This window comes from Meriones unguiculatus, chromosome 6 (genome assembly GCF_030254825.1).
Source record: "Meriones unguiculatus strain TT.TT164.6M chromosome 6, Bangor_MerUng_6.1, whole genome shotgun sequence".
Taxonomy (NCBI): Eukaryota; Metazoa; Chordata; class Mammalia; order Rodentia; family Muridae; genus Meriones; species Meriones unguiculatus.
Window position 1 is genome coordinate 128,388,773 of NC_083354.1, and position 14,786 is coordinate 128,403,558.

The 14,786-nt window shown below is 37.6% G+C and overlaps 1 protein-coding gene across 2 annotated transcripts in view; it reads right to left on the reverse strand.

Annotated features, from left to right (window-relative positions):
* The window catches only part of Necab1 (N-terminal EF-hand calcium binding protein 1), a 165,212-nt gene that overhangs the window by 125,928 nt on the left and 24,498 nt on the right, over nt 1-14,786 (reverse strand). For both annotated transcript variants that reach the window (XM_060386022.1, XM_021652365.2), the window contains exon 3: nt 8,273-8,381. In XM_060386022.1, the coding sequence (XP_060242005.1) occupies nt 8,273-8,381 (109 nt within the window). The remainder of the gene's footprint in view (nt 1-8,272; nt 8,382-14,786) is intronic.

The following is a 14,786-nucleotide window of genomic DNA, read 5'->3' on the forward strand; positions in this document are numbered from 1 at the left end:
TTTTCCTTCTCATCTCAATGTTTTATTGAGCTCACAATTTTGCTGTATATTATTCTAGGAAAAAAAAAATCACTGAAAAGCAAAGAAGTCACAACCTCTGCCTTTATGAAGCTCAGGCTTGTAGAGGAGAATGTTAACCAATTAATACAACAGATCTAAAATTGTAACTGATGTAGCTGCTACAGAGAAGAGTTTATGTTCCAGTGAAAATGCAGAACAGAAAATTTAAGCAACAAGGGAGGTTAGGAAAAGAGGTATATGCAATAACAAACTTGGTGGGGATATATTTAAAGCCGCATGTTAGATGGGAAAGCCTGGCTATGGGTGTAATACAGACAAACAGTAGAAGAAAAGAGTTTTCCATGATCATACTTGAATACATCACTAGAAGCCATGTTAAGCAGACACTGCTGCGATTATGTCAAAGTGACAGGGTTCCAGGTGTTCTAGGCTCTGTCCTGAGATTTTTCTGTATTGCTTCAGTTTATTTTACAATAATCATGCTAATTATACTCTCTTAATCATGGACTGCTTATTCCTTCACTGTGAGCTAAAATACTATCTTGTACTAAGTAATTAATAAATGCCAGAAATTTATGATTCTAATTCTTGATGTTTTGAGGTCCAACATTAATATACCAGCAGATTGGAAGGGGTAACAAGCTGCTTAGAGTATTTCTTATAGAGGCTCTCAGCCCATTCAAGTGGGCTGATGACAGAGTCACCTCACCGAGTCCTCACAGACTCATGGCATCACCTTGGAGATTTGAATGCAGGGAGACAGATAGCAAAAAAGAAAAATGTTTTTAAAAGAAGTTGGTTTTCACTTCAAAAAATAATGATTTCAGGTTTTTTGAAATAGCTCCTGCCTAAATAAGAATATTTAAGAATAATGTGGTTATAAAGATAGAAATGTTGTTCTGGGATGATTGTAGTGGCAGAGATTTTTTTAAGAACAGATTTTGTTGGTGTGTTAGGTACGTGAGAAGAAATAGTCCAAGAGGCGAGTACAATGTTCTTTAAAGGAACTGATGTTCCACTTTTACAGAATCTATTTCATCCATTTGGTGGATAATAATAAAGTGCAAAATAAGACTATTTTTAAGTGAATAAATAATTTACCATAGAAAACTTTCTTTTGAGTAGTAATTGACTTTATTACACCATTAGCAATTGCATTGTGGCTTCTCTTCTCACGCAGGGAGTTGACTAAAGGCTGATGGAAAGTTCCAGTTCTTCATGGGGAGGAATGAATGACAACCAGAAGGTAATATTGAAACACTAAAAATGTTAGAAATTTCAGCTTTTAATGCAGATGACTTGAGAAAACAGTGAAACTCTGAGCATTCTGAAGAACAAAGAGAAAATAAAGTAAAGCAGATTGAGAAAAGGAGGGCGGTGAGAAGGCTAAAAGTAGAAACTCACTTCCAGGTATGAAGGAGGGAAAATGTGGGAAGAATGGAATTAATGTCCACAGGAAAAAAAAAAAAGAACTTTTCTACAATGTAGCAACTCCCACACTGTAAAAACCCAACACAATAGACATAAAAAGAGAAGAGATAAAGGCAGCAATTAAAGTAATTGCCTCTATACTGTACATCCAAATATATTCTGTGGCTGGGAACTAGCCATCTTTTCATCAGAATAAAGCACTTCAAAGTGACTTTTAAGAAAGGCCTGGAAATATTTTGATTTCTGATATATAAAACAGCTAAAAATATGTAATGTTCTTGAGACAGCATGACAATTAAAAGAGTTTACATCTTGTTTTTGAGTAGACCTTGGGAAATTCCGTGCCTCTGAATAAGCTGTTCAAGAACTTCGGCGAATGAGTTAACTCTGTTGGTGACTCACTGCAGGCTGTGAATTGTAACACATTCTTATAAAGTTTTTGTGGAAATTAAACACGATGATACAAGTAGGTGCCCAGAATGTAGCTAATAACTGCATCTCATTATTCAGTTTTTGATTGCACGTATCTCTTAGAAAATATATGTGTATATATATTTTAGAAATAGGTGTGCTGCCTTGGCACAAGATTTGATGTCACTGCCGCCTTTGTCAGAGAAAACTGGAACCAGTTCATCCCTTAAATTATAACTAAGGATAAATCATTTTTACATAAAATTTCCTTAAAAATTTTTCCATGTAAATCTCCCAAGGTATGATAATCTTTTGGACAATTTGGCTTGTAATTTCACACTTGCCTTTGTGGGTTAGCGATTCCTCTGTCCCTCTACACCTTACAGTTTGTAAGGAGACTTGGTTTTTGAAGAAATAGAAATAACAATGTCGCTGATAAAACACCTTCACAAGAAAGAGCAGTCTCAAACCATCTCTCAAAACTGCACATATGTGGGTTTTTTTTTTGTTCACCTCTTTGTGAGCTAGAGAAAATAACGCTCCAAGGAGAAAAATAGGCTTAGGTAATTATTGAAGTGAAAACACATCTTACAAATGAATGAATAATTAAAAAAAACAATCTGTTGCCACAGGTTAGCTCTGGGACAAATAGAACAAATAACTGCAGATTTGATAGGAAAGTGGGTCATGGCTTTCAGCGTCTAGGACTGTGGGCAAAAGAATACTTGAAAAAGATGTAATGAAATAGTCTTTCTATCAGCCATGCACATGAGTCTTTCCACTCTCAAAGTTCCCAAAGAAGGAAACGGGCATGAAATTCAAGAACATCTTGATATTTACAGTAGATGGAATTATATAGCCGTAATGAATACATACTAGATGTTGCTACATCTAAATTTTAATAATCATCCTAAATGCACAGAAGACCGGATGGACCCCAAGGCACAAAGGTGTGACAAGCTTGGTTCTAGAAGAATGTAGGGAAGCCAGGATACTGACAGTCAAAAGGATGGGGAAGTCAGAGAAAGGTAAAGGGGCTAGTGAGACCAGCATCCAGGTTTCAGTTCGCACTCTCTCTCCCCTGAAACCCTGACGAATTGTTCACAGATGCTGGTGATACCAAAGTAGGATACCAGAATTTTGCTGTAGCTGGTGTGAAAGAAAACCAGTCATTCTGATAGTATTCCAGGGCAGCTCCTAGCCATCCTGGCCACTCACTCCTTCTGAGAAAAAAGCTGAGAGAGAGAGAGAGAGAGAGAGAGAGAGAGAGCGCAAGAGGTAAACAATGACAGAAGGAAAACTAGCACCACCTTTTGAGCACCTGAATTCCACATACTTAATCACTTCTGGGTTCATCTGACACAAGAGCAAGGGTATAATTTCCGTAAGTCATCTTAACTTGGGTTTCTGTCACTCAAAAGCAATGAAGTCCTTCTTTTTATAGTATCATTTTCCTCACTGTGACCTTTTTCCAATTTGAGCAAGGCAGAGACTGTGGAATACCTGTTCTAAAGCTGATTTGCCCTACCTCTGCAGCTTTGAGAACCCTCTGACTCCCCCTTCACCCAAAGCATCCCAAATACCATGTCTCTTAAAAGAAGCTTACATATGCTTCTGTTTTAAAATACCCTGGGCAAAGGAGAAAACCCTTTGCTTAGTTTCTACAGATCATGCATAGAAACAGATGCTCTCAAGCCTGTGTTTCATGCTTGCTTCTCTTGGCCAGTTTGGGTCATGAGTGTTGTCCTGCTGGGGCTCTGCAAAACTCAACCGTAGGATGCTCACACTGACCACTCAGTTACGGACTCCATGGTCATGTGCTCTTTTGGCATACAGCTTTACCACTTCCTGTGCTCTGGCTCCTTCCTTGTGTACTTTTAGCCACCCCATACTGGAACTAACATCTGGGGTTGTGGACTACTCTACTTTTCCAGGTACTGAGTTTGTTGTTTTACTTCCCACATCCTCTGCTCCACTTGAAGGAGGTACAGGCTGTGCTAGTAAGGACATCTGTCTTCCTCACAGCTAGAATAGTATTTCTAATCCCAATGCCATGCACACGTATGCTGCATAGCCGTCAGATTGCCCCAGTACTTACTGCATGATATTGGCCCTACCTTCTTTTCCTGCTTCTCACAGCGTGTCTTCTTAAGCAGTGTGATGAATAACTCAGGGAAGAGTAGCATGATCAAGGAACTCACCCTATTTTTAGGAATTAACTGTCATGATAAATGTAGGATAAACAACTTTTTCTATTTCAGAAGGAGCATAACACTCCCATCTGAAACAAATACTTTGATATAATTACCCTCTAATTATTATGGGATTTTAATCTCATCATTGGTGCATAAAAACTACTTTCAAATGTTGGAAAGGCATGTCATAAAATATTCATATTCTAGATGGCCCTAAGGAGAGGACTATGTGGAAATTAGAGGGAAAAACCAATTTACAAGAAAGTACAAAAAAGAATGTTTTCAATTCCAGCGCTACCTCGTTGTAGCAGTCAGAGATATTTATGTTACTGTGGTGTCGGTGAGTTAACAAGCACAGGGTTGAAATTATCAGTGCTCAGCATCCAGAAAAACTATTTTAGTCTGGAACAAAGACTCTTATATCTGAGTGTATGAGTTTCTAGTCATGAGCTCCTCTTTGAGAGCCTTGGGATACTTTTCTATACGTTCACTCTGCATCACGAGCAAAACTTCCATCTGGTCCACCATTTGGTCCACCCTGACAATCTGGGTAAGCGCAGTTCACTGCCAGAATTGCTTTAAGTCTCTAGGGAATTTTTCTACCATGCTTCTGCTATGACTAATACTTCAGGATTTATCCTAAATTTTCTTGTTTTCAATTAACTGATTGCAAAATGTAGCTATGCTGGCTTTCTAGTGACTGAAAGTGAGCTATGAAAGTTTCTTCTTGACCTAAAAATCTTACCTCCAGTCTTCTTTTTTCCCAATAGGAGTAGAGGCACTCATTTGTGAGCATTCAACTGTAGATTTAGTTTTTTTAATTAAATTTTTAATTTTTTACATTAATTATTTTATTCAGTTTAGTTTTTATCTTTTTCCTAAACTTAAATATTAACAGCATCATGAGTATTCTTTTTCGACTAAGTCTTATTGTCTTACAAGTTGAGAAAACAAATGTGTGTCTAGAAAATATTTCCTGGGACTGGGAGGGTTGCAATAAAGAAGAATTACTGAAATCGATTAACAGGTTCTTTTTCTTTTCAAAAAAGAAAGATTAGACATATCTTCCTGGAAAGAAGAAAGTTAACATGAAGATTGAGATTGTGAAAGTTTTAGTTAAGATGGAGGTAAAATTTTTATTTTGAAATATTACTTTGTTCATAGTTATTTTTTAAAGAAGTCAAAGCTATCAATAATCTCTTTCTTTGTTAATACTTTTTAAAAATTCATCATATTCTCTTTTGTCAGACCATATAATTCAAGAATCATTTTTTATATACTTCATGAATCATTTTATGCAACAATAATTCAGAAAGAAAACATTATGAGTATTCAAACATAGTAAGAAAGCTATAACTTTAAAACATTAATTTTAAAAAGTGATAGAGAGTGGAAACCATTTATCATAATAGAAGTAGCAGAATGCCACATGGGAATCACCTTAGGATGAGATTTTTCTGAGGACTGAGCTCAGGCTATGCTGGACAGTGAATGTGAGGTGCCTTCCTTAAAAACAAGGCCCAGTGGTACATAGGTTGGCTTGGAAATCTAAAAATTCTCTCAAGTAGGGTATTCTTTTTATAAGAAATAATTTATCTAATTTTAATACTTAATATACCTTAATTATGCTGCATTGTAGAGACAAGCTATAATTAAATGCCTCTAAAAGACTACTTCTTATGACAAAGTAAATATTCAACTACCAGGCATTGGGGAGGTGGGGGAAGACAGGACCCGGAAAGCTGCTGTAAATGGAGACATAGTGAATTTGCTTGGTTCTGTACCATCAGTATTAATTGGTTTCTTGTGGGCCAGGCTGTGCTCTTGATAAAATTGGAGTGGTTTGGGATGTTTGTATTAGCATTTGTATTTGGGAAGTATTAGTATCAGTATTTGGGAAGATACCATATGCCCTAAGAAAGTGAGTAGCAAAGAAAAAAATAATTGGCATATATAGTACAAACTTGGATCGTGCAAGATAATTTTTTTTTTTTTTAGCTTAAAATAAAGCTCTGGCATTTCTATGTCAAAGCTTGAATTAATCTTTGTAAAAGATCAAAGCTCGACACTGACAACCTGGTTTAAGGAGGAATTTCATGAATATAGTTCAGGGGTCTCCAACTAATATTTTAAATTTAAAATTGATTATAGGTATGTCAGAAAACACACTATTGTTGCTAATGTATATTATAGCAACCAATAGTAATACACTTTCCTTAAGATTTGAATAAATCTTTACACTTCCCTGTTTTGGATACTAAATAAGTTCAAATGTATACAAAGTAACAAAAACTATCAAAAATGTAAATAAAATGACAAATCAAACCAATAAAATCAAGTGAAAGCTTTCTCCTTAACTTTAGTAATATCACTGAAAAATATTTATGACACCAAATTCTAAAACTAGAAATCTCAGTACATGTTCCAAATCTTAACATAATTAGGAGGAAATAATCAGCACAATTGATGGAGTGTTAGCACACTAACCACAAACAGTATACCCCAACCACAAAGGGAGCCTTTGTCTCCTCTATATCACCTCTCCCAAAGGCTTCTTTCCATGCATGAATGTTCTTCCTCAGTATCCTTTTAAGGTTTTTAAGACCTGCAGTCTTCCTCCATCCCTACCATTTTAGTTGCTCCCTCACAGAAGCACAATGACCTACAAGATATTGCTAGAGTTCTTGACTAGATTACCTTTACCTTGCACAAAGTTCGAATACTTTCAAATATGCAGAATATAAATGATCTCTCATCCAGACCATTTTTCCTCTCTGTAACCCCCCCTGCACTTTTAGTTGGAGAGTTGACACTTTAGCAATCATAAGTGACTCCTGTTCCTCAAACCTCCAGAACTTTCTCCATGCCTCTTGTCGACTGGAATGTTCTCTCCACTTCCCCTCCCTTCTTTCCCTAAGCAGTTTCTACTTTCCCATCATATCTGTTTCTATGAACAGCACCTGAGCCACACTGACCTACAGTGCTCTTCTTTGTGATCCCAAGTGTCCTATGAATACATCAATCACAGAACTTTTGATATTATACTGAAATTATCAGTTAGTCTAATACTATTTTTGACAACAAAAGGAAAGGCAATGCCAAGACAATTTAAAATGTTGTTGAATTCTAGAACCTTACTGATTATTTTGGAAAATATTCAACCACTAGGGTAAAGTGAATTTAATTTTTTAAGTTTTTAAATAGCCTCAAGGAAATGTCCGTTCATAGTTGGAGCCCCAGAGCACTGTCTTAGTGGACTGGCTTACTGCCTGGGACCATGTCAGCACCTTTCCTAAATCAGAATGTGGTTGACCAGGCAGGAGGCATGGTGGCAGATCTCCAGGGATGTATGAATCCGTGTCCTAGCATACTAAAATTCTGGAAAATAATGTGATTTGGTTCGGTAACCCTAAGTAAGCAGTGCATTTCTGTTGATACACACACACACACACACACACACACACACACACACACACACACAGACACACACACACACACCACACACACACACACACACATACACACAGACACACACACACACACCACACACACACACACACACATATATATATACATATATAAATATAAGGATATATACATATATACATACATATATATATATATATATATATATATATATATATATATACTAAAATCCTCATTATCTTGTATTTTCAGCATGGGGGTGGAATACAAACAGAATCTTCATAAATGTTCTCCTTCTCCAAAAGAGAGATCTATGTGCCAAATAAATGGAGTTAATCGATCACCCTATGCGTAGACTCTTCCGAGCTATTCTGAGCACTATCTTACCTGCAGTTCTCAGGCAGCAGTGATTTGGTGTTCATAACTGCAATAATTTCATTTCAACATACTAATAAAATAATACCAGAGGATATTTTTAGGCAAAGAAAGCTTAGATTATACCAAAGACAATAAGATTTTACTTATTTATTAATGACAGACTATAATTATTTGCCATGCCCTCTGTGTTTTATATTCTGTAAAGAAGGTACAAATTCAAACTAATATAAAATTATCTTTTTAAAGATATAGAAGGTTTTTAGAACACTTTAGAATTTTTAGGAAAGAATTTTTCAGACCTAAACAATACAGAATGAACCTTCTCACATCTCTTACCCCATTTCATGAGTGGCCCCTTTACATTCTCGCCACCTCATTTACAGAATTCACTGATAAGAAGTATTTCTTACTTGGTATTGTGTGTGTCAATGGTGTGGAAGAGCTCATGTAGTTCTTCTCCACTGAGAACTCCATCAGCAAAATAGGCTTTAAATTCCTCAAAGGACAATTTCCCATCATCTGAAATAAGAACAAACAGAAGAGAAGCAAATCACTTTAACTTTGTATACTGGTGTACTTTTGATTTTTAAAACTTAGTCCTAGTGTCTGTGGTTGTTTAGTTGTTCATGACTCATATATATTAAAAAAGAAAGAAAGAGGAAAAAGTTTGAAGTGTTAAAAAGGAAAAAAAACCCAATTTACTATGTCTTCATTGGATATAGCACATCAATGAGTACACTGATGTATGTCTTCTTGGCTTTGAGTATTTTTGGTTGGTTTGTTGCTATGACAAATATGTAACATTTAAGGATACATTTACCTAGTCATAGAAAATGAAATCCACACAGGAACACAAAGGGCCAAAGAAAACATTGTGTTTTTATGATACCAAGTCTACACAGAACCTAGCAGGCCAAAGAAAAAATATTAGATGTTTAAGAAGTATAATTTGATGGAATATTTATACAAGAATTTGAGTTATTATCATTCAACAAACTGTTCATTGTTGTATTCATTAAACTAGCGACTGCTTTTTAAAGCCAAACACATTTTTCTTATTTGGAATATAATAGAGATACACAATCAGAGTCTAATAAAAGATAAGATGGAGAGACATAGGCGTAAGTCTTATTGCCCAGCTGGGATCAGTAAATTCAATGAGACAGATGCACTTTAAATGTATGTGAATTTGGTAATGGATTATTTTCATTTCAAAGAGTGATGGGCAGGGTTAGTATTGTTTATACCTGACTTTGAACAAAAGCTCTGGATAAGCATAGACACAAAAAACCCTATCACTCACATGAAAAATATCTGTGCAGGGCACAGAAACAACAAATCCAAAGGAATGAAGGGCCCCTAAGGGAGAGGCAGCATCCTTTTCTTATACACAGTCATTTATCAGTTTTTTACAGAGACGCTGCCAAATGACTCTAAGTGATAGAATAAGCCTTTGCATTTATGACACACAAGCTCAGAGCTGAAAAAGAAGTTGTTCAGGATCACAGAATTTCTCACAGAGACCTCTGACAATACTGCAATGAACAAAACAGAATCCTTTCATTGGACTAAAAGTATGATTTAACAGGACTAGACCATCAAGATTATTTAGAGCACTCTTTCAACAGATGACTCCAGATTGTCCAAGGACTGCTTAAATGCCGATTCCTGAGTGCTGCCCAAGCATCCGAATTAAACAAAGATCTCAGAGTGTGGGTGGACAAGATGGATGGTTCTTAGCAACATGTACCGCTTCTCCTTGCGTTATACCTATGGGGAAAACAGCAGGCCTGAACCTGGATTACTTAATGCTTCAGGTAACGACATAAGGGCCAGGAGATATATATATATATATATATTTAATATTCTAGTTTGTAAAATACAGATCCTTTTAATTTTCATTTCATTTCTTTTTTTTTTTCTTTCTTTCTTAATTTAACAGGCACAATCCACCAAGCATCCATTTATTGTTGCTAACAGTTACCAGGGCAGATGTAGCCATCAAGATGATAAAAATGTAGGTCTGGATCAAACTTGCAAAGCATTCCTGACCTGAGTGACCTTCTAGACCAGTCGCTCAGTTCACAGGAAGATCAGGAAGATCAGTTCACGGGCTTCTCTTTTGTCTAGTCCTTCTCTTTTGTCTAGTCCTGCTGGTTTTAGGTGAGTTATGAAAAGCTAGCCCTATACAGCCTATTGTTTAGCTCAATATGCATCTTTTTACTTCAATAAAGAAAGAAAGAAACCAGCAGGAGGAGAAAGTAGTCCATAGATTGACTAGGTCTAGAGTCCAGATGCACTGGTGCATACCTGCAAATGCACTCAGGAGGCTACGGCAGAAAAATCTAGATTCCAAAGCTACAAAGTAAGGCCTTGCCTGTAAACAAACAAGCAAGCAAACTAACTAAACCAACCAACTAACTTAACTAACTAACTAACTAACTAAACTAAAAAGAAAAACACTAGAAATGAACATACGATTTTCTCCACTGCTGCCGTGTTGTACAGATGACCTTACACACTAATTATGGGATGTGTCCTCTAATAGTTCCCAGGTGAGCTGAGCTAGCCATTAGAACTGTGGTTCCTGTGCTTCCTCTGGGTTGGGCAGCCTCTATATGCTGCTTTACAATTAGGGAAAACGTTCAAATAGTAATACACATGATACTGAAAAAATAGCTTTGGCTAGCAAGTGCCCTGATTTAAAAAAAATAACAAAAAAAATCTATTGGCAAAAAGTATATAATAGGAGAATGTAAGCATTAAATTACAGTCCTGGCTTGAAGGGTAGAAAGTACGTGTTGAAAGCTGTTTTTATCACATGCAGGATTCTTGAAAGTCTTTGTGACAGGCTGCCACACTGTAAAACAAGCAGTTGCAAAGAATTCTTTTTGAGTTGCTTTAGACTAGTACTAAAATGTTAAACAAAAGCTTAATAGAAAGGATGAAAAATCCCCTTGTGTGATTCAGTATTAATAAGGCAATTATATTTTTATTAATATATTTTATTTCAATTTTGATGTTTCTGCTGAAACCTTCTTTTGAAACAGAACAAAACAACAAAAACTTGGCTTCAACTGGCTTGCTCACAAAATAGGCATGCTTTCTAAGGCCGCGTTCTGCCAACGACAAAGCTTAACCTCAATGGCCAATGCGCACAGGCATTCCTACTTTTCTTCCAGAGCTACGTGCTTCATCTCAGTGTGTCCTGAACATTTGATCTGCTCAGCCTTATTTATTTTATTTTTTAATTAAGTTTGGTTTTTGGCACCTTCATACACATATACAATGGATTCCAATTGCTCTCTCTCTTACCGTCTCCCCATCTTTCTCTCTTCTCTGGTCAACGTCCCTCATTCCCACATCCACACCTTCTCATTTTGTTTGTGTCCCTCTGGGTTTGGCCAGGACCACCTGTGTAACTTTAGGATTGGAGCTATCCATTGGAGTCTGGTGAGTACACCCTGGTCACACAACTGAAGACAGTGACTATTCAGCAGTGAGGGGCACGCCCTCTGAAGCCCTGTCGCCAGTCCATGACTGACAGTTGAGAATTGTCCTGTGCAGGCCAAGCAGAGGGGATCTCAACTGCTTTGTGAGTAAAGCAGTCTAGGGGATGGGGTTTTGCTGCCCTCCCCCTATCTTCTGCCTCTTGCATTCCTTTCATTCCTTCTTCTATACCATTCTCAGAGCCTCACAAGGATTAGTATAAATGACTTGAGCCCTCTTCTTATTTTCAGCAGCCTGGGGAGCCATGAGCCTATGCATTCACTGCCATCCACTGCAAATAAAAGCTTCTTTTATTAGAGTTGTGAGTAGCTTTAGTGTAAGAGCATAAACAAATATTTAGAAGGCAGGTTAACCTCTTGTCTATTCATCTAACCATCGGTACTAATTTCCCTCATACGGACTATAAACTTTTAAAACATAGCTTTTCTTAGTTATTAAAGGTTTTTTCATACAATATATTTTCATTACCCCATCCAGAACCTCCTTACTCCTTCTGACATGCCTCTATGCTTTCTCTCTCTCTCTCTCTCTCTCAAAGCCCTAGAAAAATGAAAACAACAACAACAACAACAACAACAACAAGACAAAAAATATCAAAGCAAACCAAAGAGACCACAGAAAACCTTTTTGGGGTTTTTGTTTGTTTTCTGAGTGTTCGAGTATGTGTGTATGTGTGTGTGTGTTGGTCAACTGTTCCTGGACATAAGGTCCATCCTAATTGCACTCCTTTAGAGAAATCTGATTTTTTCCCTCGTTGGTGGTATTATTTGCAAATAGCTTTGGGTTAGGTGTGGGACCGTATGTCCACTTCCCCTTCAGTGCTGGGACCCCCATCGACTTGAGCCTGTGCGGTCCTGTGCATGCTGCCACAGTGTCTGTGATGAACATGCTGCCACTGATGTCCGTGCATCAGTTGTCTTGTGTCTGGAAGACACTGTTTCATGGCAGACATCCCTCACCTCTGATTACTATGACCTTTGTTTCTTTTCCCCAAAGCCCCCTGCGCCCTGAGAGCAGGAGTTGGGGTTTGGTGGAGACGTCTCCTCTAGGACCGAGAGCTCCAAGTTCTCTTGCTCTTTGAACTCTATCCAATTGTGGGTGGCCATGTTAGTTCCTATCTACAGCAAGCAGAAGCTTCTCTGATGAGGGATGAGTGAGGCACTGATCTATGGGTATAGCAATGGCAATGTGAAGATTTTTAACCTGGCTTTCAGCACCAGGCACAAGGCTCATATCTAAGCCAAGAGTAGCTGGTCACCATATAATGGTCTGCCATCACCGTACACATGGGCACATCTCGCCTGCCAGGTTTGTGTTGTAGTTCCTAGATCTCATTCCTGGGTAAGACAGTTGATGCCTTTCTCCCCAGAAGCCTGCATAGCACTTTCTGAGACTTTGCAAGCTAGCCAGCAACTCAATTCTAACAGTTCTTCAGTTTCTTGCAGCCATGGCATGTAATATCATCGATAATGGGGTTTTAGCATCTTAAGTGGCCAATCAGGCAGAAAAGCAAAAGCTTGTATTGTTTTGAGGGCTCTGGAATCTGTCCTGACCAACAACTCCTATGGAGATGTCCCATATCTGGCCCTGGGGCTCTTGCCTTATAGTACATTGTCTTTAGTAGCAGATTTACTTAAACATATTGGATATCCCCCTTAATATCTTGGGAATATAGTCCTTCATTTTGGATAACTCTCTTTTTCCTATCTCCTCAGCTCCCTCACCCCCTTGAGCCCCCTTCCTGTTAAACTCTTGTATAGAGAAAGAATTCTGTCTAAGTTTATAATTATTTTGGCCTTATATTCCAAATTCCACAAACTTTTTAAGTGCAATGCTATTGTAGACATTTTGGTTTATGCTATGTAAACACGTTTTTGTTTTAATCACAGGTATAGGATATGGGACTAATTCAGATTATCCACAGTAGTAAAGTATTTGCCTCATGTGGGCTTTGAGAGGAGCTCTTTGTGAGTGAGCTACAGATAGTCCAATTCTGAGGGCTCTGGAGAGAGAATAAATGCCAGAACCCAGAGATTGTTGGAGACGCTCTCAGAAAGAGGAAGCCTGCTACTGTTCCTGATTGCTATTGATGCAATTTGATGAGAAGAAGTTGGAGATCTCCTGAAATGAAGATTGTACTTTCCACAAGGAACCCAATGACCATGATGAGCAGGAACTATCTAAGAAAAACTATGCCTTATCTCCTCACTAACCTCCTTTCTCTCCTACCCGGAATTGGGGTGTTGGAAGGGATTGGGGTGAAGCAGAGAGAAAGAGGAATAAGAAACATAAATAAAGAAGTTTTAAAAGTATGCTAACAGAATGTAGTAAAGTGTTTCTAAGAACACAGACCTTTTCAAAATTATTCCTAATTTTATATATTATTGCATTTAAACTAATTTTATGCTACTAATAGATATTATATTCACATATCTAAAGAAGCAAAACAGTAAAACGCGTATACTGTGAAACCTTGATTCTCTTTTCTTCCTTTTTAAAATATTTTGTTTGATTTTAAAATTTTTGTGTCTATGATTTCTTTAGGAAAATATAAATATTCTTATTTCTCTTCATTTCTATTATGAAAAAAATACCCCAAATACACTGTTCTGTTTATTTTAAAGAAAACATGAAGATATTTGAATAGTTACCATTCAGTCTTCATTTTAAAGAAGTTTTAATAATACAGAGAAAACTGAAGAAATATTACAGTTAACCTTATATCTCACCCTCATTTCCAAGGTTTTAACATTGGGCACATTTACTTTTTTGCCCTTAGCTTTTAATCTAACAGTTAATACTATTCTTGCCCAGATAAATTACTGCATTGAGAGAGAATGGTCCTAAAAGAAATCCTGAGTCTTAAGCTTGAATTGTTACTTATTAGTAGAGCATCTCCATTCTTTCATAGATATGAAATTTATGAAGATCCTACTATGTGCTAAACGCAGTGTTTTGTGCTAACAACACAGACAACCCGTTATGGATGCTATGACAGGGGTAAAACAGATGAGCAGCAGCCACAGTACAGCATGAACAACCCCAGGGAGGCAGGGAGGTGTGGGTGCATGTAGGAAGGGAGACTGCTCTGATGGAGGGCCAAGGAAGGCTTTCAGGTGACACCTGTGTTTAGACACAAATGAACACTAAAGGACAGTGAAAGATCTCTACATAGAGAAAATTTGAACACAGGGAACTTCCCAGAGACTCATACTCCAGCCAAGGACTATTCATGGAGATAACCTAGAACCCTGACAGTGCAGCCACTTCTGATGAGAACTGATAGACTAAGATCAGAAAGAAGGAGAGGAGAACCTCCCCAATCAGTGGACATGGGGAGGGGCATGCATGCAGAAAGGGGGGTAGGGTGGGACCGAGAGGGGAGGACGGAGGGGCTTATGGGGGGGATACAAA